Raw genomic sequence first — 26,945 nt, forward strand, 5'->3', positions numbered from 1 at the left:
CCCTGTTTGAAATTAATATAGCTATTCCCACTTTCTTTTGATTAGCATTATCATAGTTTCATTAAAGTCTTTATCTCATCAATCAGAGTTGTGTTCAATTCCTGGTCTGATCATTTCAACAACCCTGAGTCTGGTTCTGATGTTTGCTCTATTCTAACTGTGTTTTTTGATTTTCAGTGTAATTTTTTATTGTTAGGTCACCATGATGTAGTGAGTAAAAGGAACTGCTGTAAACAGGCTCTTAGTAATGTGGTGGAAGTTGTGTGTGTGGGGGGGGAAGTGTTCTTACTGAGCCTGGGCTTCTGGACTGTGAACTTAAGACAACCTTGTCAGCTATTCTCCCTCATTTACCTGTTTGGACAGGGTGACTACAGTGGGCTGGGATGGGTTATTTCCCTTCTCTCAAGTTAGTTAGGTCTGATAAAACCTCAGCAAGTTAGGTTCTAGTTGAAGACACACCTTGTTAAGAAGGACAGACCGCTCTGGTACATCTGACAACTGCTACCCCTATTGTTAGTACAAGGGGTATTATCCTCTGACATTCACTGTGAAAACCTGGTAGAGCTCTAGGATGTAAAACTGATGAAACTGTGAGGGCTCCCCAGTGATGAGGGTCCCCTGGAGTTTTTGTATCTCAGACTTGTCTGCGCTGAGCCACCAGCAATTTTTCAAGTATTCAAGTACTTGTTCATGCTTCCCTGCACTGGCACTGCTTTCCTACAAGGGTTCCTGATCTCCTAAGTTGTGACTCTCTTGATCACTGTCTCCAACTTGGAGGGTAGGAGTTCATTCTGTGATACTACTTTTCTTACACAGTGTCACACTTTATTTTTCTGGGCTCCAAAATCACTGCAGATGGTGATTGCAGACAGGAAATTAAAAGATGCTTACTCCTTGGAAGGAAGTTACGACCAACCTAGAGAGCATATTGAAAAGCAGAGACATTACTTTGCCAACAAAGGTTCGTCTAGTCAAGGCTATGGTTTTTCCTGTGATCATGTATGGTTGTGAGAGTTGGACTGTGAAGAAGGCTGAGCGCCGAAGGATTGATGCTTTTGAATTGTGGTGTTGGAGAAGACTCTTGAGAGTCCCTTGGACTGCAAGGAGATCCAACCAGTCCATTCTAAAGGAGATCAGTCCTGGGTGTTCTTTGGAAGGAATGATGCTGAAGCTGAAACTCCAGTACTTTGGACACCTCATGAGAAGAGTTGACTCATTCGAAAAGACTCATGCTGAGAGGGATTGGGGGCAGGAGGAGAAGGGAATGACGAAGGATGAGATGGCTGGATGGTATCACCGACTTGATGGATGTGAGTTTGAGTGAACTCCGGGAGTTGTTGATGGATAGGGAGGCCTGGCGTGCTTCAATTCATGGGGTCACAAAGAGTTGGACATGACTGAGTGACTCAACTGAACTGAACTTTTCTTACAAGTCTAAGAACTGTTGATTTTTCAATTTGTTCAGCCTTTTACTTGGTATTAGAACAAAGTGGTGATTTCCAAAGTTCTTACATGCTAGATTGAAAACTGGCAGTATTCTCTAAAGTTTTAAAACATAGGATCCTATGATCTGCAAATAGTTTTACTTCTTCCTTCCCAGGTTGGATGACTTCTATTTCTTTTTCTTGTCTAAGTCCTCTGGCTAGAACCACTAGCATAATGTTAAATTGCAATGGTGAAAATGGGCATCTTTGTCTCATTCTTAATCTAAGGGAAAATTTTTTTTAATCATTTATCATTGAGTACGATGTTAGCTGTGGGTTTTTCATAAATGCCTTTTCTCACGTTAAGTACATTCTCTTCTATTCTTAGTTTTCTGAGAGTTTTTATCAGGAAAGAGTATTGCATTTTGTGAAATTAAGATGCACCAATTAAGATGACCATGTGGTCCTGCTGTTCACTTTGTTTCTTTTAATGTGATTTATTATATTGATTTATTTTCTTACATTTAACCATTCTTGCATTCCTGGGATAAACCCCACTTTACTATGGGGTTTACTACTTTACTAACCCCACTTTTTTTTTTTTTTGGTTTATAAGCTTTTTAATATGACTTTGGATTTGGTCTGTTGGTATCTTGTTGAGCATGCATGTATCTATATTCATCAGGAATACTGGTCTGTAATTTTCTTCTTACATTATTCATGTGGTTTTGGGATTACAGCAGTGCTGGCCTTCAGTTCAGTTCAGTTCAGTCCAGTCGCTCAGTCGTGTCCGACTCTTTGCGACCCCATGAATCGCAGCACACCAGGCCTCCCTGTCCATCACCAACTCCCGGAGTTCACTCAGACTCAGGTCCTTCGAGTCGGTGATGCCATCCAGCCATCTTATCCTCTGTCATCCCCTTCTCCTCCTGCCCCCAATCCCTCCCAGCATCAGAGTCTTTTCCAATGAGTCAACTCTTTGCGTGAGGTGGCCAAAGTACTGGAGTTTCAGCTTTAGCATCATTCCTTCCAAAGAAATCCCAGGGCTGATCTTCAGAATGGACTGGTTGGATCTCCTTGCAGTCCAAGGGACTCTCAAGAGTCTTCTCCAACACCACAGTTCAAAAGCATCAATTCTTCGGCACTCAGCCTTCCTCACAGTCCAACTCTCACATCCATACATGACCACAGGAAAAACCATAGCCTTGACTAGGTGGACCTTTGTTGGCAAAGGAATGTCTCTGCTTTTGAATATGCTATCAAGGTTGGTCATAACTTTCCTTCCAAGGAGTAAGCGTCTTTTAATTTCATGGCTGCAGTTACCATCTGCAGTGATTTTGGAGCCCAAAAAAATAAAGTCTGACACTGTTTCCACTGTTTCTCCATCTATTTCCCATGAAGTGATGGGACTGGATGCCATGATCTTCGTTTTCTGAATGTTGAGCTTTAAGCCAACTTTTTCACACTCTACTTTCACTTTCATCAAGAGGCTTTTTAGTTCCTCTTCACTTTCTGCCATAAGGGTGGTGTCATCTGCATATCTGAAGTTATTGATATTTCCCCCGGCAATCTTGATTCCAGCTTGTGTTTCTTTCAATCCAGCGTTTCTCATGATGTACTCTGCATATAAGTTAAATGGCCTTAGGGAATGAATTAGGAAGTGTTCCCTATTCTTATATTTTGTGGAAGAGTGTAAGAGGAACTGGTGTTAATTCTTCCTTAAAAGTTTGGTTCAGTTCACTAGTGAAGTTATCTGGTCCTGGGCTTTTCTTTGTCATTGGTTTCTTATTACCAATTCATTCTCTTTGCCTGTTATAAGTCTGTTGAGACTTTGTATTTTATCTTGCATTTAGATAATTTGCATGCGTCTCGATCTATCCATTTCACCTAGATTACTTTGTTGGCACAGAGTTGTTTAGAGTATTCTCTTATAATCCTTTTGCTTTTTGATGACAGGTAGCAACATCCACTTTCACTCCTGATGTTAGTTGTTTCCTCCCTTCCTCCCTCTCTCTGTCAAGTCTAGCTAAAGGTTTGTCAATTTTGCTGATCTTTCAAAGAATCAGCTTTGGTTTCATTCTATTATTATTCTCTTCTCATTTTATTGAACTCTGCTCTAATCTTTATTTACTTCCTTCTGCTAGCTTTGTTTCCTTTGCTCTTCTTTTTCTAGTTCTGTAAGATATAAAGTTAGGTTACTGATTTGAGACTCTTACTTTTTAATAGAAGCATTTACAGCCACAAATTTGCCTCTGAGTACTGCCTCTGCTGCATCCCATGTGGTGTTTTCATTTGATTAGCCTACAGGTATTTTCTAATTTTCATTGTGATTTCTTCACTTGATCCATGGGTTGGTTAAGAGTGCCTTGCTTAATTGACACATATTTTAACATTCCAGTTTTCCTTATGATACTGATTTCTAGCTTCATTCTATGGTGAAATTGGAGTAGATACTTTGTGTGATTTCAGTCTTTTTACATTTATTGAGATTTATTTTGTGGCCTAACCTAATATCTGGTCTATCCTAGACAATGTGTCAATCGCACTTGAGAAGAATATATATTCTGCTGTTGTTGGGAGGAGAGTTCTATATATGTGTTGTTAGTTATAGTTGGTTAAATTGTTGATCAAGACATCTGTATCCTTATTTATCTTCTGTCGATTTTTAGAAGTGGGGTGCTACAGTTTCTAACTTTCACTCAATTCTATTGAAAAGTATTCTCAATGCAAGTAAAGATTCCTATAACCTTTTAAAGGAGCCAAAATAAGTTTCAAAATTTATAGGTATATAAGTTTAATTCAAGACATTCCCACTTTTAGAATATCTTAAAGAAATGATAATAATCCTAAAATATAATGAAATATCCTAAAATTATGATAATAATCATAGCTAACAGTTACTGAGCCTTTACTTTGTATCAGGCCATTGGCTAAGTATTTTGAATGTGTTAACTAATTTATTGGGTAGTTTTATTATTACCACAAATTTTTAAAAGATACAAGCGATTATGAGTGCTTGATCAATGGGTTAATATATGTGATTGGAAGTCTTCATGCAGCAGTGATTAGTAAAGATTAAAAAAAGGGGAAACTAGCAGATAGAATGGTACTGAGAATTAGAAAACCTGGGTTTAAATTGTACTCTGTCATTTAAGACTGTAAATCCTAAACTCTTCTGAGTTTCACTTTCCTCAAATGCGAATAATCTCTAAGATTTCTTTCAGTTTGTACCTTCTGATTCTGGTTTTTAACAAAAGCATCTAAAATAGTGCTGGAAACGAAGCCGTCCCTGACTGACAGTTATTTGAGATGGTAATGCAATGACTTCTATATACTAATTCTGTTCTAGAAGTCTAGATTTTTATGGAAGAAACATTTCTAATTTGGAAAGCTAAACAAGACCATGGAATCACAATTAATCAAAACAAAACAAGAAAAACCAATCCCCAAAGCAAGAAATAAAATCTAGTTCATATTTGTATTTAAAGCAGAGAAAAACTTACTTGCAACCACTATTATTCAATTTTCAGAGAACAAGCAAGTTCTAGCCAATTCTACCACATCATTCATTCACTGATTTAACACACTTATTAAACAAGTATTGAAAATTTGGTCCTGTGCCAGGATAATAATATAGCAGCCTATGCTTTCAATAAACTAAGTCATAGTTTAGATGGGGAGACATTTTGTGAATAAATAATTATAATAAGAGCTATTGTAAATTTATTAACAAAATTCTAAAGCACCACAGAATTAGGAATACTTAAACTTCCTCAGAAGACATTCAACTTAATTCTTTCATTTGTTGGATGAATAAGATACTAGACTAGGCCTGCAAGGAGTGTGTGGAGGTGGTGGCTGGCAGACAATGCTGAGGAAATGGGATATGCAAAGGTTAGAGTCAGGAAAAGGCAGACATCATATTCAGATTATAATTTAGTGCTACAGAAATATGATATCCATTTAATCCTAATTCTCTCACTTTGACATACAGAATAACATTATTATAGCTATTAGTAACCGAACACATGTGATGTAGGCAGCTTACATACATATATATGTACTCCTTATGTAAAACCAATGAAATAGGGTTTTACAAATGAGAAAATTAAAGTCCAAAGAGACTAAATGTTTTGTCCAGCATTAAACAGCAAGTAACTGATGAGGCCAGGCTTTAAAACAATAAAGTCCAACTCTAGAACTGGCACAAGGATTTCTCTTCCTAAGCGCTTCTGTTGAGATATTTCATTTCAGTTGAGTCGCTCAGTCGTGTCTGACTGTTTGCGACCCCATGGACTGCAGCACGCCAAGCTTTTCTGTCCATCACCAACTCACAGAGCCTACTCAAACTCATGTCCGTCAAGTCAGTGATGCCATCCAACCATCTCATCCTCTGTCGTCCCCTTCTCCTCCCACCTTCAACCTTTCCCAGCATCAGGGTCTTTCCCAAGGAGTCAGTTCTTCGCATCAGGTGGCCAAAATATTAGAGTTTCTGCTTCAGCATCAGTCCTTCCAATGAATATTCAGGACTGATTTCCTTTAGGGTAGACTGGTTGGATCCCCTTGCTGTCCAAGGGACTCTAGAGTCTTCTCCAACACCACAGTGTTCAAAAGGATCAATGTTCAAATGCATCAATTCTTCAGTGCTTAGCTTTCTTTATAGTCCAACTCTCACATCCATACATGACTAGTGGAAAAACCATGGCTTTGACTAGACAGACCTTTGTTGGTAAAGTAATCTCTCTGCTTTTTAATATGCTATCTACGTTGGTCACAGCTTTTCTTCCAAGGGGCTAGTATCTTTTAATTTCATGGCTGCAGTTACCATCTGCAGTGATTTTGGAACCCCAAAACATAAAGTCTCTCACTATTTTCATTGTTTCCCCATCTATTTGCCATGAAGTGATAGGACCGGATGCCACGATCTTTAAGCCACTTCTTCACTGTCCTCTTTTACTTTCATCAAGAGGTACTTTAGTTCTTCTTTACTTTCATAAGGGTGAAATTTCACCACTTTCATATGGTGAAAATGCCTTAAGGCTGGTGTCATCTGCATATCTGAGGCTATTGATATTTCTCCTGGCAATCTTGATTCCAGCTTATGCTTCATCCAGACCTGCATTTCGCATGATGTAGTCTGCATATAAGTTAAATTAGCAGGGTGACAATATACAACCTTGACGTACCCCTTTCCCAATTTGGAACCATTCTGCTGTTCCATGTCCAGTTCTAACTGTTGCTTCTTGACCTGCATACAGATTTCTCAGGAGGCAAGTCAGGTGGTCTGGGATCCCCATCTCTTTGAGATTTTTCACAGTTTGTTGTGATCTACACAGTCAAAGCCTTTGGTGTAGTCAATAAAGCAAAAATAGATGTTTTTTTGGAACTCCTGCTTTTTTGATGATCCAGCGCATGTTGGCAATTTGATCTCTGGTTCCTCTGCCTTTTCTAAATCCAGCCTGACCATCTGGAAGTTCATGGTTCACATACGGTTAAAGCCTAACTTGGAGAATTTTGAGCATTACTTTGCTAGCATGTGAGATGAGTGCAATTGTGCAGTAGTTTGAACATTCTTTGGCATTGCCTTTCTTTGGGATTGGAATGAAAACTGACCTTTTCCAGTCCTGTGGCCACTGCTGAGTTTTCCAAATTTGCTGGCATATTGAATGCAGCACTTTCACAGCATCATCTTTTAGGATTTGCAATAGCCCAACTGGAATTCCATCACCTCCACTAGCTTTGTTTGTAGTGATGCTTCCTAAGGCCCACTTGACTTCACATTCCAGGATGTCTGGCTCTAGGTCAGTGATCACACCATTGTGATTATCTGGATCTTGAAGATCTTTTTTGTACAGTTCTTCTGTGTATTCTTGCCATCTCTTCTTAATATCTTATGCTTCTGTTAGGTCCATACCATTTCTGTCCTTTATCAAGCCCATCATTGCAAGAAATGTTCCCTTGGTATCTCTAATTTTCTTGAAGAGATCTCTAGTCTTTCCCATTCTATTGTTTTCCTCTATTTCTTTGCATTGATTGCTGAGGAAGGCTTTCTTATCTCTCCTTGCTGTTCTTAGAATTCTACATTCAGTTGGGTATATCTTTCCTTTTCTCCTTTGCCTTTAGCTTCCCTTCTTCTCTCAGCTATTTGTAAGGCCTCATCAGATAACCATTTTGCCTTTTTACATTTCTTTTTCTTGGGGATGGTCTTGATCCCTGTCTCCTGTATAATGTCACGAACCTCATTCCATAGCTCATCAGGCACTCTATATATCAGATCTAGGCCCTTAAATCTATTTCTCACTTCCACTGTATAATCATAAGGGATTTGATTTAGGTCATACCTGAATGGTCTAGTGGTTTTCCCTACTTTCTTCAATTTAAGTCTGAATTTGGCAATAAGGAGTTCATGATCTGAGCCTCAGTCAGCTCCTGGTCTTGTTTTTGCTGACTGTATAGAGCTTCTCTATCTTTGGCTGCAAAGAATATAATCAATCTGATTTTGGTATTGACCATTTGGTGATGTCCATGTGTAGACAAGACAGAGGGTCTAAGACATCTAACCATGCCTCCCATGAGATTACCAATGTATCTCATCCAGGTATGCAGACCTTCATAAATATTTTAACTCCTTCCTAACAGATTTCTCCACTAAACACAGCCTTCCGTTTCCTTGCAGCATGATTAAGAAGTCTACACCAGCTTCCTACTGATGAGAATTAAGAATACTATATTTGAAGGATAGCTAGTTTTTACTCCATACCAAAAGGAGCACACAACTAGTAATCATGTTAGGCATAAAGGGGAGAAAATTTATTCAACTTGATAAACACGGTATCAAAAGTTACCTTCAGTCCCTCTAGTTCATTCTCCAGTTGCTTAGAATAGTGCTCACTCTGTTCACGCAATTTCCTGTCTTTAGATGCTTCAGCAGCCACAGCTTCTGTACGAACTTCCAGCTTTTAAAGGAAAATGAAAAAAGCTGATTTCATGGTTATAATTGTTTCTCTAATAAAATGTTTTCCCCATGAGAATTTACCTTGCAATAGGGAGATAACTCAAATGTTGAAATTCATATTAAATAACATTACCAAACTAAAAAAAAAATACAAAAAACTTTTTTCAAAAATTAAATGAAATATATATTATTTCACTAGTCTGAAAAAGCAGCTTTAATCACCACCCCATGGCCACTACAAAATTTGCCTGACTACTAACCTCTTTTTTGGCTCTTTCTGTTCTGCGCAGTTCTTGCCTTAAGCTTTCAACTTTTTGCATCACCAGGTCCACCTCTTCTTCCTTATCTCGGACATGGCGAGCAAGTTTCTGTTTTTGGGTGTGCAATTCTGTTAGCCGCTCATTGATCTCCATGAATTCCTGCATGGCCAGTTTCCTCTGACAGTGTGCGTCTTTCAGCTCTTTGGATTGGTTTTTTAATCGCTCACTAGCCTGGACTAGTTCCTACAGTTTTGTAAAAAGAATATAAGTTACCAATTCTGCAACCTAGGGACCAAATTTGGCCATCAAATTAGCTATCATGAAGTCAAGAAGAGCCAAAATTATTCACCTTGGAATAAAATTAAAAGAAATGAACTACTTTTGAACAGATACTAGTAGCATGATGCTCTGTTCATATTCTCAATTTCTTATGCTAACATTCTAACTGCAAAGATTTAACCTGAATTACCTTCATTTCAATAAATAAATAAATGGTACAGAAATGAAAGATACAATGATCAAAATAAAGATTTTGTGAAATGTAATGGCTATCTGTAAGGTTTAAAAAATTATATCAAATGATTACAAATGATAAAAACAACAGTTATATTTGATGTGGGGACCAACTCTTGGGCCAGCAGCAAAGAGAAAAGCTAAACTCTCTAATTAAAGTGAGAAACTTAGAAGGGGCTAAAGTAGACTTGGGTCAGAAGAATCACCTGCCTCCCAGCAAAAAGAAATGAAAATCTTTTTTGAGGAAAAAAGTCTCAATGAAATCTAGGGTATTTTTTTTTAAGAGCATACAAATATGAGCTCACAACCATAGATTACCCAAACACCCAAAGGACAAACAACTATAAGCAAACATTACAAACAATAAAAATAAACCCCAATGTATCTGGATATTAGAATCATCAGATACTAATATATTGCTATATATAAAATGAAGAAATGAAAGGAAATTATAAAAATAGAAAAATGACAAAAGACTAAAATGATCAGGCAAAAAGACTATTGAAGTTGTTTATAAAACAATTTTATAGAGCATTTAGAAGTGAAAAAAATGAGAGGATATAATCACAAATCTGGAAGAAATGGAAAAAGGTAAAAGGATACAATGAAACATTTTATGCCAATAAACTTTTCAACTTGTGAAATGAACAAATTCCTACAAAACTAAATTTATCAAAACTGTTTCAAGAAGAAATAGAATGCCTAAATATGCCTGAATAGTTCTATAACAATTAAAGTAACCAAACCAATAGCTAACAAAATTTCCTCATCCCCCCAGCATGAAAGAAATCTCTAGACTCAGATGGTTTTACAGATGATTCCCAGTGTTTCAAGGATCAAAATGTTTCTCTTATACAAACTTTTCTAGAGAACAGAAAAAGAGGCAGTGCTACTCAGCGAATTATATGAGACCAGTATAATCTTTATATATATTTTAAAAAAAAAGAAAGATGGTTTGTTTCCTTATTAAAGAAAACAAATTTAAAAAAATCCTAAAAAAATGACATTAGCAAATAAGTTCAGTGATATATAAAGTGGATAAACATGAACTCTGGAACTCAACTCCCTGTGTGGAAATTCCAGTTTCCCCACTTTCTAGCTCTATGATCTTGAACAAATGTACTTAAGCTTCTTTGTGTGGGATCTCACCATTTACATAAATACTATAACTACTGCTGCTGCTGCTACTACTACCAATACCTAAATCATAGGGTTCTGTAAAAGATTAAATGATCTAATATATATATAAAGCACTTAAAACAGTACTATTAGAACAGATACAACATAACTGCTACCTGTATTATCATATTAATATTTAGCAGACAATATATGGGTAATATAGTTTTAACCCAGAAGAGCAAAAATGTTTTAACATTAGAAAAAGTCTATAAACATAAGTCAGAAAACCAATTGATTAAAGGAGAACAATTATATAATTCCATCAATAGGTATTAACAAATTCCTAGAAATCTGTTGCAGTACTGTACAAAAATAGTACATTTAATAAATTCAATACCCTTTTGATCAAAATGATTAGCAAAATAAGAAAAGAAGATAACCTTCACCAAAAACTTAGAGAAAACATTATTATTAATGATAAAATAGTAAAGGTATTTTCTTGAAATCAGGAATAAGACAGGGATGGCTGCTATCATCACCTCTATTGAATGTTGTATTTGCGGTCCTAGCTTATACAGTAAGACAAGGAAAGAAAAAACAGTAAAAAAAAACAAACAAAATTGTCATTATTTTATAAAACCTTAAAGAATCTCAAATATATTACTACAGTAAGAGTTTAGGAATGTTGCTAGGACAGAATCAGTAAGAAAGTAAAAATTTAAAGGTACAATTTACTGGGGACTTCAACGGTGGCTCAGATGGTGAAGACTCTGCCTGTAATGCAGGAGACCCAAGTTTGATCCCTGCATCAGGAAGATTCCTGGAGAAGGGCATGGCAACCCAACCCAGCATTCTTGCCTGGAAAATCCCATGGACAGAGGAGCTTGATGGAGTACAGTCCATGGGATCGCAAAGACTTGGACATGAAGGAGCAACTAACACTTTCTTTTCACAATTGAATATATGAAAACTTAGGATAATAAATTTAAGGAGAGGCAAACAAAACCTGCATAGAATTTTATGGAGAAACATTTTAAAATACTTTAAAGATACACAGATATACAAAGTTTGTGGATTAAATAATTTTATATTTTTGTACAGTTAGGCCTTTCTAAGCAAATTTTACTGAAACTTAGGACATGAGCAAGTCTTTATGACTAATTTAGACAGTGAGAAAACTGCAAAGAGATTTATCTCCTGGACTTAGGTGTTTACATTTCAAGGAGGGGCTGAGAGAGATAAGAGCTAGAACCAAGGAGACGCCCTCTTTTTAGAGCTGGAGAGTCGGACTTATCTTTTCACTGGAGTGACTCATTTATATTTCAAAGGGTCCTAGATTCTTCTCTTTAGGTTTCCAAGGAGACCCTCAGAAAGGTGGGTAGAGATAGAGGGCAAGCATCTGCCTCTCTCCTCTGTATAAGCACCCTCATTCAGTTTTTTGGGACTCCTTCTCCTTGAGTTTTCTTTCTGAATGCAAACGAGAATAATCTTGCCTTGTTCTTGAAATCCTGTGAGCATTTAGAGTGATATTAATATATAATGGATAAGAACTTAAAGACTCAATATTATAATGGTGTCAATTCTCCTGAAATTGTTCCATATAGATTTAATGCAATTTTAAATAAAATCCCATCACAGCCTTCAAGGACTAGAGAGTTGAATAAATGGAAATTTAATATATGAGAGAGGTGATACTGCACATCACTGAAGGAAGGAGGGCTTATATAATAAATGAACAGCTGGCTAGCTATATGGGAAAAAGTGAAAGTGGATCCTTATCTCATATGATACACAAAAGTAAATATCTGATGCATTAAAAACTTAAATATGAAGACCAAACTTATAAAAGGTCAAGATAAAATTTTAGGAGAATTGTTTTTTTACCTCAGACTTCTTAGATAAGCCAGCAAATGCAATAATCATAAAAATAAAGATTGATGAATTTCACTACTTTAAGACTAAAAACTTTTTGCTATTCAAAGGATCCTATAAAGAAAATGAAAAGACAAGCCACTAGCTGGGTGACTTCTGTAACATATATAATCGACAGAAGATTAGCATGCCAGAGAATTTCAAGAATTCTTACAGACCAATAAAGAAAAGACAACCCAACAGAAAAATGTATGAAGGATATTAAGAGGTATTTCACAAAATAAGAAATACAAATGATAAAAGGACATGTGTGGAGTTACTCGACCTCGTTAGTAATTAAAGAATGCAAATTAAGGCCATACTAAAATATCATTTTAGACCTAAAATGTCAATTTAGATTAGGTTTTTCAAAAATAACATTTCTAATAATATGAAGCAATGCTGAATATAAAAATTCCTATGCACTACTGGTGGGAGTATAAATTGGTACAACCAGTGGAAAATGATTTGACATTATCATAAAAAATAGAATATCTGCATTGCCTATGACCCAATTATTCTATTTGTGCTTGTGTGTGTGTGTCTGCATGTGTATCTGGATATATGTTCAAGAATGTTCACAGCAACATCATTTATAGTAGTTATCAATTATAAGCAACCTAAATGCCTGCAAACAAAAAATTAGATAAGTAAATTGTGGGTTTTGAAATAATAGTGTATTTTATAGCAACTAAGTGAATAATCAACAGTTATATTGATGAATTATAATATTTTATAAGCTTAAAAACAAGCAACACTAATATACTGTTTTGAGCTCAACATTCAGAAAACTAAGATCATGGCATCTGGTCCCATCACCTCATAGGAAATAGATGGGGAAACAGTGGAAACAGTGTCTGACTTTATTTTTTTGGGCTCCAAAATCACTGCAGATGGTGACTGCAGCCATGAAATTAAAAGACGCTTGCTCCTTGGAAGAAAAGTTATGACCAACCTAGATAGCGTACTGAAAAGCAGAGACATTCCTTTGCCAACAAAGGTCCATCTAGTCAAGGCTATGGTTTTTCCAGTGGTCATGTATGGATGTGAGAGTTGGACTGTGAAGAAAGCTGAGCGCTGAAGAATTCATGCTTTTGAACTGTGGTGTTGGAGAAGACTCTTGAGAGTCCCTTGGACTGCAAGGAGATCCAACCAGTCCATTCTGAAGGAGATCAGCCCTGGGTGTTCTTTGGAAGGAATGATGCTAAAGCTGAAACTCCAGTACTTTGGCCACCTCATTCGAGGAGTTGACTCATTCGAAAAGACCCTGATGCTGGGAAGGATTGGGGGCAGGAGGAGAAGGGGATGACAGAGGATGAGATGGCTGGATGGCATCACCAACTCGATGGACATGAATTTGAGTGACCTCCAGGAGCTGGTGATGGACAGGGAGGCCTGGTGTGCTGTGATTCATGGGGTTGCAAAGAGTCGGACACGACTGAGCGACTGAACTGAACTGAATATGTGATAAAATTTTTTTAACTAAAAGAATGATTAACATAAAATTCAAAACATTATGAGGGAAGTGGAGAGAAAGGGAAGGAAATGACTACCCAGGGCTATGCCATAAAATAGGTAATGGTCTATTTCTTAAGTTAGATGTTAGGTTTATCTATTATTTATATCAAAACTTATATAATACTATATAACATTATAACTTTATATATATGTATATTTATATATATAATGTTACATTTATTTTGTATATGCCTCAAATGAAAAAAATTTTAAAAAGAATATCTGCTGCCTGTAGGGTATCAGACAAATCATTTAAAATTCTTTATCAATATGTATTTCATTTTAGCACTACCCTCTTCTCAGAATATACTAAAGGATTTTTAATATCAAAACTTATTAAAAATTGGCAAAGTAACCATAAATCTAGATATCAGATGCTCATCCTTATTATGTTAACTAAGTTTGGCTGAGTAATCCTACCTTTAAATACATAATAATAACCATTGCTGCTAAGTCGCCTCAGTCGTGTCCAACTCTGTGCGACCCCACAGACGGCAGCCCACCAGGCTGCCCCATCCCTGGGATTCTCCAGGCAAGAACACTGGAGTGGGTTGCCATTTCCTTCTCCAATGCATGAAAGTGAAAAGTGAAAGTGAAGTCGCTCAGTCGAGTCTGACTCTTAGCGGCCCCATGGACTGCAGCCTACAAGGCTCCTCCGTCCATGGGATTTTCCAGGCAAGAGTACTGGAGTGGGGTGCCACTGCCTTGTGTGAATAATAACCACTAATAAAATATTATTAAAACAAATAGGACCTCTGCTATAAATTACAAATATTATTAAACTGACCATAAATATAAATGAATTTGTACCAAACACTGTTTGAAAGTGATTCAAGAAAAACATAAAAATTTACTAATGTAATTAATATTAAGAATTAAGATTAAGAATTCAGAAAAGACTTTACCAATCTGTCTATATATTTTTACCTTATTTAATTCTTCCCTTTCTTGTTGTAATGTCTTGATTTGTTTTTCATAAGCCTTGATTTGTCTAAAAGCATCATCTAATTCTTGCCTCACAGAATTAGCTTCTTCAAGTTGCTGTTCCAAGTGACTTGATTCTAAAAATAGGAGACAATGTTTCATTTACTATTTGCATAAAGACAAACACTCAACACCAACTATTTACAATAAATCTTCAAAAACTATCACTGAGTTGCTTTAAACCAAGTAAATTAAGTATCTTGAAATTGGTATTTAGCTTACTGACACCACATGTCACTGACTCATGACAATTAAATGCTTATCAGTTCACTGTAAAGATGGTGAACAGGTAATGCCAGTGTGAAGAGTAAATTTCATGTGCAAAGATATTGTACAAAATTTATGTGCAAAAATATCTTACATATTTATTAGAAAAAAGGCCATACTTTCAAAAAATAGTAACTTCAGAACGAATTAAAAACTTAAAACTTACAAAAAAGAACACAATCAATCAAACAAAACAGGTACATTTTCCTCAACTATTAGTTGGCATTCTTCTGTTGATAATCCTCAAATTACAGTATGATGCTCCAAATACTAATGCTCCAAATCACCCTGCTTGGTTTCACTAGTGGTGAAAGAATAAACTCTGATTTCTACAAGTAAATATTTGAAATAGGCTCAGGGAGTTGAGTAACTTGCCTAAAGTGACATTGCTAATTGAGGATCAGAGTCAACTACAGCCCACCAATCTTACATCAACTCTCCAACTAAAAAGGTAATGCAATTAAAAATATTTAACCATTATCAGTTCAAAAGAGTTATTTTAAAAACAAAATTATTAATGTTAACATATGCTTACATAAAATTTAATAAGTTGATATAAAATATCCCTGACATTAAAAGTAAATTAGCAAATCAAAGAATTAAAGCCAGTGAAAACAGAAATCTAAGCACATTCATTGTTAATTTTGTTCTAGATATTTTCTATTCTTTACAACCTTGTTACTTTGAGTGTCAACTCCACACAAGTAGCATTAGCATCCTCTGGGAGCCTATTAGAAATGCAGAATCTCAGGCCCCACATCAAACCTAATGAATCAGAATCTATATTTAACAAGATTCCCAGGTGGCTCATTTGCAAATTAAAGGTCGGGAATAAATGCACAAAGCATTGGGCATTGTTGAATTTGATGTTTTCAATAAATGAAGAATCCTGTTGAAGAGTATTTCATTTGCATAGAAAGTCCTGAAGTCAAGAAGTCAGCTAAATGTATTCACAAATTTACAAACTAACTGGTTCTGATTCCTTAGATTTATTAAAAGCTTATCTATATTAGGTATTATGAAGTCTAAATACATTTATAGATAGCACAGTTTTTAGCAATTTTGAAAATATCTGCAAAGTTACATTTAATTATTTTCATTTTGTCTTAATAGTATATAATAAGAAATGTTTTCCTTGAAGAACAATAGAAAATATCAATGGATGTTTAACCTTAAAGATGACAGATTTATATTCAGAAAATTACATTTTATCATTTTTTTCGAATTTCAGTTTATGTGGGAATTTTTTTGTTTATACTAATTTCTTTCAAACATCTTTTTTTGTTATTTTAAGTTTTCAGCATTTTTAGAATTTTAACAATTTCTGAAGTAGGTATCAATTTAGTTATTTCCAATAACTTGGAGTCACAATTTAGTATGTGACAGCTTATTTCTGTCATTTTTGGGGTCATTTTAATCAAATTTTATGGGTAAGCTATATCAATCTAGAGTAGAAGCATGGTACATTTAGCAATGCCTTCTGAGAACGCTCACTTCTTTCTTCTACCTTGAAAAGCTCTTCCCTAGCATGCTAAAATCTTTTGTAAATTATTGAGTCATTCATTTATCAAAACTGCTCTTCGTTAGAAACAAAAAAAAAATCAGCATTTCATAAAATGTCTGTATCATATAACTTTTACAGCAAAGTGTATTAAATGTGACCATGTCAATACTCTTTAAGGATATTTTTATTGTTTTATTTCAATACAGGTTAAATTTTAGTTTTATCCCAGACATTTCATGTTAGAAGTTTTACAATGAAGTTGTTAAGGAGATATACAAAATACATGTCAGATTTTCATGATTCATATTTCAGACACTTCAGAAATGCCTAAAGAATTAAAAATATTCATTTAAACATCTGGTAAATTATGAGAAGTACATAAGGAAATGCACTAGATAAAGACGTTGGAAAAGACAAACATACCCAATTATTTATAAAATCCTCTAATATGGAGAGAAGTATAGTACCTGTAATTTGGAATACACAGAATTTTATATTGCCCCAAAGGAAAAAAAAAATCAAGAAAAGTCCAGAACATACTGAACTTTGGCCAACTATTATAAAACGGCTCAGGCAGAAGGACCTTCACTTTCACTACAACAAAGAGTTAATTCAATTAAAATTTTGAAAGAAATCCTTAAAGATTAACAAAAATATCTATTAAATATATGTTAACTTGATTTAGTCAAAACATTTAGATGAAATTATTTAAAATCAGTTTTAGTGAATAAAGAGAAAAGCAATACTAGGGGAGTGAGATTAGCTCATACCAACCAAAACGTTCTTAAGTCACTGATGCAAGTAGAATCCTGAAACTCAAGGATTAAATGAGGGCAAAATACACAGCAATTTTCTTTGCACTGTGTAGTATATCTCAATATAAAAGATGGTCTCTGTCTTGAAGGCGATAGGAAGACAAGAGTAACGCTCTTTAAAAAGCAGAAAATCAATTACAAATTGTCGGGCAGGTTATATGGATGACAGAGGAAGTAAGAGACAGGCATGACTAAGGCGTTGCTGGCGGACTACAGTACAGTGGGGTCCACAGGGGCGGACGCCACTGAGCGACTAAGCACACACAAAGCAGCGCTCACGGAGGAGCACGACAGTCTGCAGAGGGGCTCAAACTGGAGGCAGATGAAGGCAGGCAGCACAAAGCACCTCTTTCTGATACGTAAAAGTGGTGTCACAGCTTTTCCATTGTGGTCTTATTTCCTCAAATAACTAGTAACTCTTCTGATGTGAAGAGATTTTACTTCTAAACTACGATGAAGGAAAAGAGTTCCATATTATCCTTCCCTCCATTCACTATTTTTCTCCTCAACTTACATAATGTAGGACACTATGTACATGTATTTGTGTGTTTGTGTGTGTGTGTGAGAGAGTGACACACACAGAAAAGAAGGAGAAAATGGATATAGGGAGACAGAGGAAGGGCAAGGGCATTTTAGAGTTGGAGACACAGACGGTAGTACACCCGCGGGGGCAGCGGCACATACCACCAACTTTGAGGCAATAAAAAGTATGGGGATATAAAGCACATTATAGGTCACAACAGATGTTTTATTTAGAAAACATACCTTTATTTTTCATATAAAAATATTAAATGAAAATATGAATTTTTGTCTGTATATGGTCAATATATATTGTGTGTCTGTTATATGGTATCAGGAAACTCTGTCCTACTTAAGAGTTTGAAGTGCGATGAGGAAAGCAAATACAAAAAAAATTGCAAATAATTATAAGTGTATTCAATTTTTTTAGGAGTTTAAAAATACTGGGTAACACATAGGGAAAAAAAAGAGAAAAACATTAATGTTGAGTAATAAAGATCTTGCTTATGAGGTATGTAGAGGCACAAGAGATTGAAGGTGACCTGGACACTTATTTTCCTTTCAAGCCAGGACTAAAGCCTCAAGGACTATTCATCAGGCAGGTCCTCAGGGGCCCACTTGTTTTATCTCTTGCTCTTTAAATCAGCAAACTATTTAAGACAGCTTGGATACAATTATGAATGAGACATATCTAACCTCAATTTTACCACTATGCCTCTAGTATCTAGTGTTAATTTTTGGTATACAGAAGCAACTCAACACGTATGTCTATGGACTGAATTAAGAAAGAATAAATGTTGCTGGCAAGAATGTAAGTGGTATAGCCACTGTATGGCAATTCCTAAAAAATCAAACACATAATTAGCATGTAATTCAGGAATTCTGCTTATTATACACCCAAAAAAGACTTTGTACAGATATTTGTACACTCATCTTCACAGCAGTATAATTCACAATAAACAAAAGGTGGAAGCAGCCCAAGGGGTCCATTGGTAAATAGATGGATAAACAAAATGTGGCATACACATACTGTGGAATATCATATTAAGGGAGGAAATTATGACACATGCTGTAACATGGATAAATCTTGAATATACTACACTAAGTGAAATAAGTCAGTCACAAAAGGACAAATATTTGATGATTCTATTTATATGAGTTTCCCAAAGTAGTCAAATTCAAAGGAACAGAAAGTAGAATGGTGGATGCCAGGTATTAGTGGGTGGCAGGAACAAGAGTTACTGTTTAATGGATCAAGTGTTTCAGTTTGAGATAATGGAAGGTTTTGGAGATGGATGGCGTCGGTTGCACAGCATTGTGAATGTGCTTAATGTTACTGACTGTACATTTAAAAATGGTTAAGATGGCCATTTTTATCTTATGTATTTTCTTACCACCACCAAAAAAAAGTCACCCGGTTGTGTCCAACCCTTTGTGACTCCATGGACTGTAGCCCATAGGATTTTCCAGGCAAGAGTACTCGAGTGGGTTGCCATTTCCTTCTCCAAAAAGGTTTAAAAAAAACGAATGAATGATATTTCAGAGATGGAATAAAATTGAGAGTATCACTGAGAGTAACACATGATCAAGAAAAAAGTGCTTGGAAAGGAAGAATACTAAAAGGGATATAGCCTTTTTCACTGATTATATTCCAAAATAATGAGAATAGTCCTATAAGCACTGAACTTAAAGAGAAGTTAGGAATAAAGGAAGGACATTATTCAACCAATAATTTAACGGCCATCAATTTCCCCAGTTGGGTAATTCCAGAGACCATTTATTTGCAGGTAAGGGATGTAAGCATGTTGGAAATTGCCTATAAAGATACAATGCAGGAACACACATTAGGAAGTGGTCAGAAATTTCCAAGAATGAGATTTCATTTAGTCATTTATTTACTCAGTCATCAACAAATATTGATTTAGGGATTTTTATGTGCCAAGCACTATTACAGGCACTTCAATATATAAAAGAATACAATACTCAAAGTCACTGTTTTCAAGGAGCTTACAGTCTAGTAGAGAGGTGAGGGAAGTAAAGCAATATACAAATTAAAAAAAAATTGGTGGTGGTGAAGTTTCACAGTGTGTCAGGACACTGAAACTACACAGTGCTAAGTTCTCTGGCTTTTCTTTTTGGTTCTTATTTCATAGACTCAGAGCTGAAGAAACCAGCAACCCAGAAATTCTAACAGAAACAGAGAATAAAGGCCCAAAGGTTACTCTTTGTAGCCAAAGAACCAAATAAGGGGCAAACTAGCAAGACAGGAAAGTTTTAGAAAATAACCACTCTGCTCAAGTTAAACACAACAGAAAGCATGGGGCCCCATGCCCACCTATGTCATACGTCAGCCAGGGACAAGTGAGGAGCTAAATTCCCAATCCAATTTCCAATTGGGTATGTGCCCAAACACACCTGAGGGTAAGTAGAGAAGGGAGAGCAGGATTTTCAACCGCCTTGGCTGGTAACAAGCCTCTTTTCACACAAGTGTCAGTGAAAACTACAGGGAGAACCAGGACGTCCACCCCCGACCCAGCAGTAATGACGATCTTCCCCTTCTCCCTATTGGGGTGCCATCAGAAAAGAGCTTTCACCATCGCCCAGCAGTAATAAGGCCACCCCTATCATAGTATTAGGCAGTGGGCTGGAACTTCCATTCCCTTCCAGGAATAACAAGGAGCTCTTCATTGGGTGTCAAAGGAGGCCAGGTGGGGAAACTGGATTTCTACCTCCACCTGGCAATAAGGAGATGGTAACCTCCTCTCCATTGCTGGAGTGGTGTCCAGAAAAGCCAGCTAACGTGGAAAGTTAAATAAGATCCGCTGTCATTAATCAAAACCACTCATCCTACCAAGAACTAGAAAAATCTCAATTTGAATAAGAAAAGAAAATCAATGGATGCTGACACCAAAATATTTAACAAAGATGTTAGAATAATCTGATAAGATATTAACACATCTATGATAAAAATGCTTCAATAAGCAATTATACACATATTTGAAACAAATGAATAAACAGAAGACCAGAGCAAAGACAAAAAAATCTCAGCAAAGAAATGGAAGGTTAAAGAACAAAATGGAAATTTTAGACATTAATAAAATAAAAATCTTGACAGGTGGATTCTGCAGCACAGGGGAGGTGTCAAAGGCATCCGTGAACTTGAAGATAAAACAACAGAAATTGGCCAATCTGAATAACAGGAAAAAAATAAAATAAAATAAAAACAAAAATGAACAGAACCTCTGGGAGCTGTGGGATGATTAACAAAAGATCTTACACCTGTGTCATCAGAGTCTCAGAAGAAGAGAAAGTAGGCAGGTCTGTAAAAGTACTTAGAGAAATAGTCTAAAAAATTCTGAAATTTGGAAAGACTGATAAACCTAAAGATTCAAGAAGAACAAACACAAAATAGAACAAACCCAAAGAAATTCATGCCCAAACACATCATTAAACACAAGAAAACTAAAGAAAAAGAAAAACTGTGCAAGCAGTCAAGAGAAAAACACTTTGTGTAAAGGGGAAAAAAATACTCAGAATGACAGTGAATGTCTCCTCAGAAAACATGAAACCTAGAGGAAGCAGTATGGTATTTTTCAGATGCTTAAACAAACAAACAAAAAAGCTAGAAAACTTACAATATAGACTATGTCCAGCAAAAATATTTTTTAGGAATAAAGGGAAAATCAGGACATTCTTTGATAAAGAAAAATGAAGAGAATTTGTTGGTAGCAGACCTTCCTTTAAAAAATAGTTAAAGTCTCTAAATAGAAAGCAAACAACAAAACAAGGAATTCAACAATATCAGGAAGAAGAGCATCATATAAAAATATGGGTAAATACAATGGAACTTTTTTCTCACCTTAAGTTTTCTAAATTATATTTCATAGTTTAAGAAAACATAACCTTGTCTGATGTGCTTCTAAAATAGCTGAAGAGGAAATAATTAAAACAATTAAATAATAAACCGAGAGAATAAGTAGCTGTCATCAACATAAAATAGATTGTAATATGATATTTTATGCATGCCTTATGGAAATCACAAAGCAAAAATCTTCAGGAGCTACATGAAAGAGAAAGAGAAGGAAATCAAAGCACCACTATGGAAAAATCATCAATTCACTGAGCGCCAAAGAATTGATGGTTTTGAACTGTGGTTCTGGAGAAGACTCTTGAGAGTCCCTTGGACAGTAAAGAGATCAAACCAGTCAATTCTAAAGGAAATCAACTCTGAATATTCATTGCAAGGACTGATGCTGAAGCTGAAGCTCCAATACTCTGGCCACCTGATGTGAAGAACTGACTCACTGGAAAAGACCCTGATGCTGGGAAACATTGATGGCAGGAGAAGGGGATGACAGAGCATGAGATGGCTGGATGGCATCACTGACTCAATGGACATGAGCTTGAGCACACTCTGGGAGATGGTGAAGGACAGGGAAGCCTGGCATGCTGTAGTCCATGGGGTCACAAAGAGCTGGACACAACTGAGCAACAACAGTAACAAATGAAGTCAGTAAGAGAGGAAGCCTGGAACAAAGGAACTATAAAATTGTCAGAAAACATAAGATGACATTAGTAAATCCATACCTACTCAATAATTACTTTAGATATAAATGGATCACATTCTCCAATAAAGACCTCAAGTGACTGAATGGATAAAAAACCAATACCCAACTACCTGCTGCCTATGAGACACACATAGGCTCAAAATGCAGGAATGGAAAAAGGTATTCCATGCAAATGGAGACCAACAGAGAACAAGGGTAGCCACACTTTTATCAGACAAAATGGAAGATAAGTAAAAAATAGTAACAAGAAACGAAAAAGGTTATTATATAATAATAAAGGGGTCAACTCATCAACAGGATACAATAATTATAAATTTTTATGACCCCAGTATTGTAGTGCCTAAATATATTAAGCAAATGCAATAGATCTGAAGGGAGAAATAGACAACAATACAATAACAGTAGGGGACTTCAGTGCTCTACTTTCAACCATGGATACACTATCCAGACAGAAAATCAATGAGGAAACACTGGACATGGCTTATATTTCAGACCACTAGGACCTAACCAAAAAATTCCAACCAACAGCAGCACACATACAGTCTTCTCAAACACTGGAACATTTCTTCAGGGTACATCAAGTTAGGTTACAAAACAAGTCTTAACAAATTTAGAAAGACTGAAATCATACCAAGGAATTTTTCCAACCACAAAATATGACACTAGAAATTACTAAAGAGAAAAACTGGAAAAATTCACAAAAATGTGGAAAGTAACACATTTCTGAGTAACCAGTGGGTCAAAAAGAAATTAAAAGCGGAACTTCAAAAAAAATCTGGAAACAAATGAAAATATAAAAAATATATCAAAACTTATGGAATGCAGCAAAAGCAATTCTAAGAAGGAAGTTCACAGCATTAAACACAGCAAAACAAAACAAAACTCAGGACACCTAGCTTTACAGGTTAAGCAACTAGAGTAAGAATACTGAATTAGTAATCAAAGTCGTCCCGACAAAGAAAAATCTAGGGCTTGATGACTTTACTGGTGAGTTCTACTAAACACTTTAATAAGAGTCAATGTCAGTTCTTCTTAAACTCTTTCATAAAATAAAAGAGGGAGTACTCTCAAACTCATTTTACGAGGCCAGCAATACAACAATTACGCTGACACCACAGCCAAAAGCAAAAATCAATAAGTGAGACTACATCAAACTAGAAAGCTTCTGCACAGCAAAGGAAACCATAAACAAAATTAAAAAGCAACATACAGGATGGGAGAAAATGTTTGCAAATCAAATATCTGACAAAGTATCTGTGAAAATCAATAGAAGCCTCACTAAAATGGAGTTGGGAGGCCAGACGGGGGAAACTCAACACAGACCTCTCTACATCAATTACAGAAAGAACTGTCAATTATAGACAAAGCATCAATTACAGGCCCCAACGGGAAAGACAGTATATCACATCTCGTACAAAAAATCAACTACCCCAGGAACTCAGCCAATGAGAAACCATCATCACCCTAAACTCTCACTTTTCCCCAATGAACTTTCATTCAAAACAATCTTTCTCAACTTTCTCATTTTTCTCTATAAAATAATGTTCCTCTACTTTGTTAGACTTGGCTATGGATTTTGCTGTGGCTTGCTTGCCCTATTGCAATTCTCTGGTATTCCCAAATAAACCCATTATTTTTTCTGGAAAAATAACTGACTTTTATTTTTAAGGTCAACAAGTTAATAGAGACAAATAATCCCATTCAAAAAGGGGTAGAGGAGCTAGAGACATTTTTCTAAAAAAAGACATACAGACAGCCAACATGAAAAGGTGTTCAACATCACCAATTATCAGGGAAATGTAAATCAAACCACAGTGAAACATTATCTCACACCTGTCAGAATGGCTGTCATCTAAAAGATAAGAAATAAAAAGTGTTGGCAAAGATGTGGAAAAAAGGGAACCCTTTTGCAGTACTGGTGGAAATGTAAATTGGGGCTCCTACTACAGTAAACAGTATGGAGAGGCTTCAAAAAATTAAAAACAGAACTACCATATGATCCAGCAACACTATTTCTGGTATTTATCAGAATGAAACAAAAACACTGACTTAAAAAGACGTGTGCACTCTCATATTCATTACAGCATTATTTAAAGTAGCCAAGACACAGAAGCAAGCTAAGTGCCCACTGATGGATGAATTGATAAAATGTGTGTGTGTGTGTGTGTGTGTGTATAACAGAATATTTTTCAGTTATAAAAAAATAAAAGAAATTTTGCCATTTGTGACAATATGAATTGGACCTTGAGCACATTATGCTAACTGAAATAAATCAGACAGAGAAAGACAAATACGGTAAAATCTCACTTATAGTTGGAATCTAAAACAACAACACCAAATGGAACTCATGGATATAAAGAATACTGGTGGTTCTAAGAGACAGGGGTGCAGGGTATATTAAAGGAGGGAAGATGGTCAAAAGATACAAACTTCCAGTTATATAATACATAAACACTGGGGATGTAATATAAAACACTGGTGTCTACAGTAAATAATACCATACTGTATATTTCAAAGTTAATAACAGAATAAATCTTATAAGTCCTCATCACACACAAAAAAAAGAAAATTGAGACTATGTATGGTGATGGAAGTGAACTAAACTTACTAAGGTGAATATTTCACAACATATACAAATACTGAATTGTTATGTTGTACATCTGAAACTAACGTAATGTTACATGTCAATCATATTTAAAAAAAACAAAAAAGGAAAAGCAAACTAAAAACTCAGAAAAAGGTAACACAAAAAAGGAGAAAAAACACAACAAAGACCAGTATCTCTCATGTATACAGATTAAAAAAATCCTTAACACAATATTGAAAATAGAATTAATTTATAAAAATAAATATACACCATGACCAGGGATGTATATATTCCAGGAATATAAAGTTGATTTAATATTTCAAAATCAACCGATTTAATTTACCATAGTATAAGGTTAACTAAGGGAAAAAACACATGCTTATATCAATCAATGCAAAAAATATATTTGACAAAGTTCAATATCTATTCATGAAAAACCCTTAGAAATGTAGAAATAGAGGAGAGTTTCTATAATATAAAAAGCTTGATAAAGAGTATCTATAAAAATTCTACAGCTAATATTACACTTAAAGGTGAAAGACTTAATGCTTTCCCCCTAAGATAGGAAAGAAAACCAGGACATCTGTTCTCACCACTCTTCTGCAACAAAGTGCTACAAGTTCTAGCCAGTAAGATAAGAAAAGAAAAAGCACCCAGATCAGAAAGGGCAAAAGAAAATTGTTCATATTTGCAGCTGCATAATGGTCAGCAAAGAAAACCCCAAGGAATCTTAAAAACAAAAACAAAACCAAAAAACCCTCCTAGAACATATTAGTGAGATGCGCTGTGCTGTGCTTAATCGCTCAGTCGTGTCCAACTCTTCCCACCCCATGGACTGTAGCCCACCAGGCTCCTCCATGGGGATTCTCCAGCTAAGAATACTAGAGTGGGTTGCTGTGCCCTCCTCCAGGGGATCTTCCCAACCCAGGGATTGAACCCAGATCTCCCGAGTTGCAGGCGGATTCTTTACCATCTGAGCCATCAGGGAAGCCCATTAGTGAGATAGGTCTATGCAAACAAGTTTTCCAAATCCGTATCACCTCTTTGAAGACACCTTAGTAACCATACTATCTGGTGCCTTGTGTTCCACTGCTTTTTTAGTGCCATAAAACTCAAATATACTAAGTGCTACACAATGTTTCAGTGTTGACATCAAAGTAAATTTTTCTATTTATAATATTCCAAATCTTATTCATTTTTAGAAAGAAAAATCTACAGAAATTTGATGAAGATATTTTTCTTAAAAGAGCTACTTAAAAAAAGAGAACAGCATAAATTATGCTCAAATTTTAAGTCTCCTTGTGTCTTAATATTTTATTTTAAATAGTCCTTTTTATAAAAGACACTGTCAGATTCCTTCTTTTCTTTACTTGTTTTGGCCTAAAACCACTTTTCTAGAGAGGTCTGACTTTCCTAGCTAAAACAGTATCTTTTTTCTTCCCTCTACTCTCTCTTTCTCTCCCTATACTTACTGAGATCATGTGATACCTTTAAATCCTGCAAAAGGTTCACTCACAGAACAAACCAAAGACGGAACAGTCAGTAAGACTCCATTGATCAGGCAATGAGCCCTCCTCAGCTCTTTATTTCTCTATCCTCATCTCCACCCATTCCACCTGCTTCCTCATTCTGCTCTAGCCACACTGTCTTCTTACGTTTAATTTGAACTCACAAGGCATAGTTTTGACTGTAGGGATTTTGCACTGGTTGAGCTGTCTTCTCGGATCATGTGTTTCCCATTTAACTGTCTGGTTAATCCCCTTTACCTTTTTCAATATTTTGCTCATGTGGACTACCCTATTTAAAACAATAAAACTTATCATCTTAGACTTTAGACCCACTCTCCTTACTCTCCTCTATTTGTAAGCACTTATCAGCTTGCAACATACCATATCATTCACAAAGGTGCATAGTCACTGTTTCATGTCTCGTGTTTGCCCTTCACTCCAATAAGAATTTTTATTGGTTTGTTTAGTACTGCATCCCAAGAACATAAAATAA

The 26,945-nt window shown here is 35.8% G+C and overlaps 1 protein-coding gene across 11 annotated transcripts in view; it reads right to left on the reverse strand.

The window, feature by feature from the left end:
• Positions 1-26,945, reverse strand: part of CDC42BPA (CDC42 binding protein kinase alpha) — a 297,315-nt gene that overhangs the window by 91,827 nt on the left and 178,543 nt on the right. For 9 of the 11 annotated variants that reach the window (XM_024976359.2, XM_059875457.1, XM_024976355.2 and 6 more), the window contains exons 12-14: positions 14,628-14,761; positions 8,640-8,882; positions 8,270-8,380 (exon numbers count right to left, since the gene is read on the reverse strand). In XM_024976359.2, coding sequence (XP_024832127.1) covers positions 8,270-8,380; positions 8,640-8,882; positions 14,628-14,761 — 488 coding nt within the window. The remainder of the gene's footprint in view (positions 1-8,269; positions 8,381-8,639; positions 8,883-14,627; positions 14,762-26,945) is intronic. The other 2 variants (XM_024976363.2, XM_059875458.1) reach the window with 1 other exon arrangement.

Source organism: Bos taurus, chromosome 16 (assembly GCF_002263795.3).
Source record: "Bos taurus isolate L1 Dominette 01449 registration number 42190680 breed Hereford chromosome 16, ARS-UCD2.0, whole genome shotgun sequence".
Lineage (NCBI taxonomy): Eukaryota > Metazoa > Chordata > Mammalia > Artiodactyla > Bovidae > Bos > Bos taurus.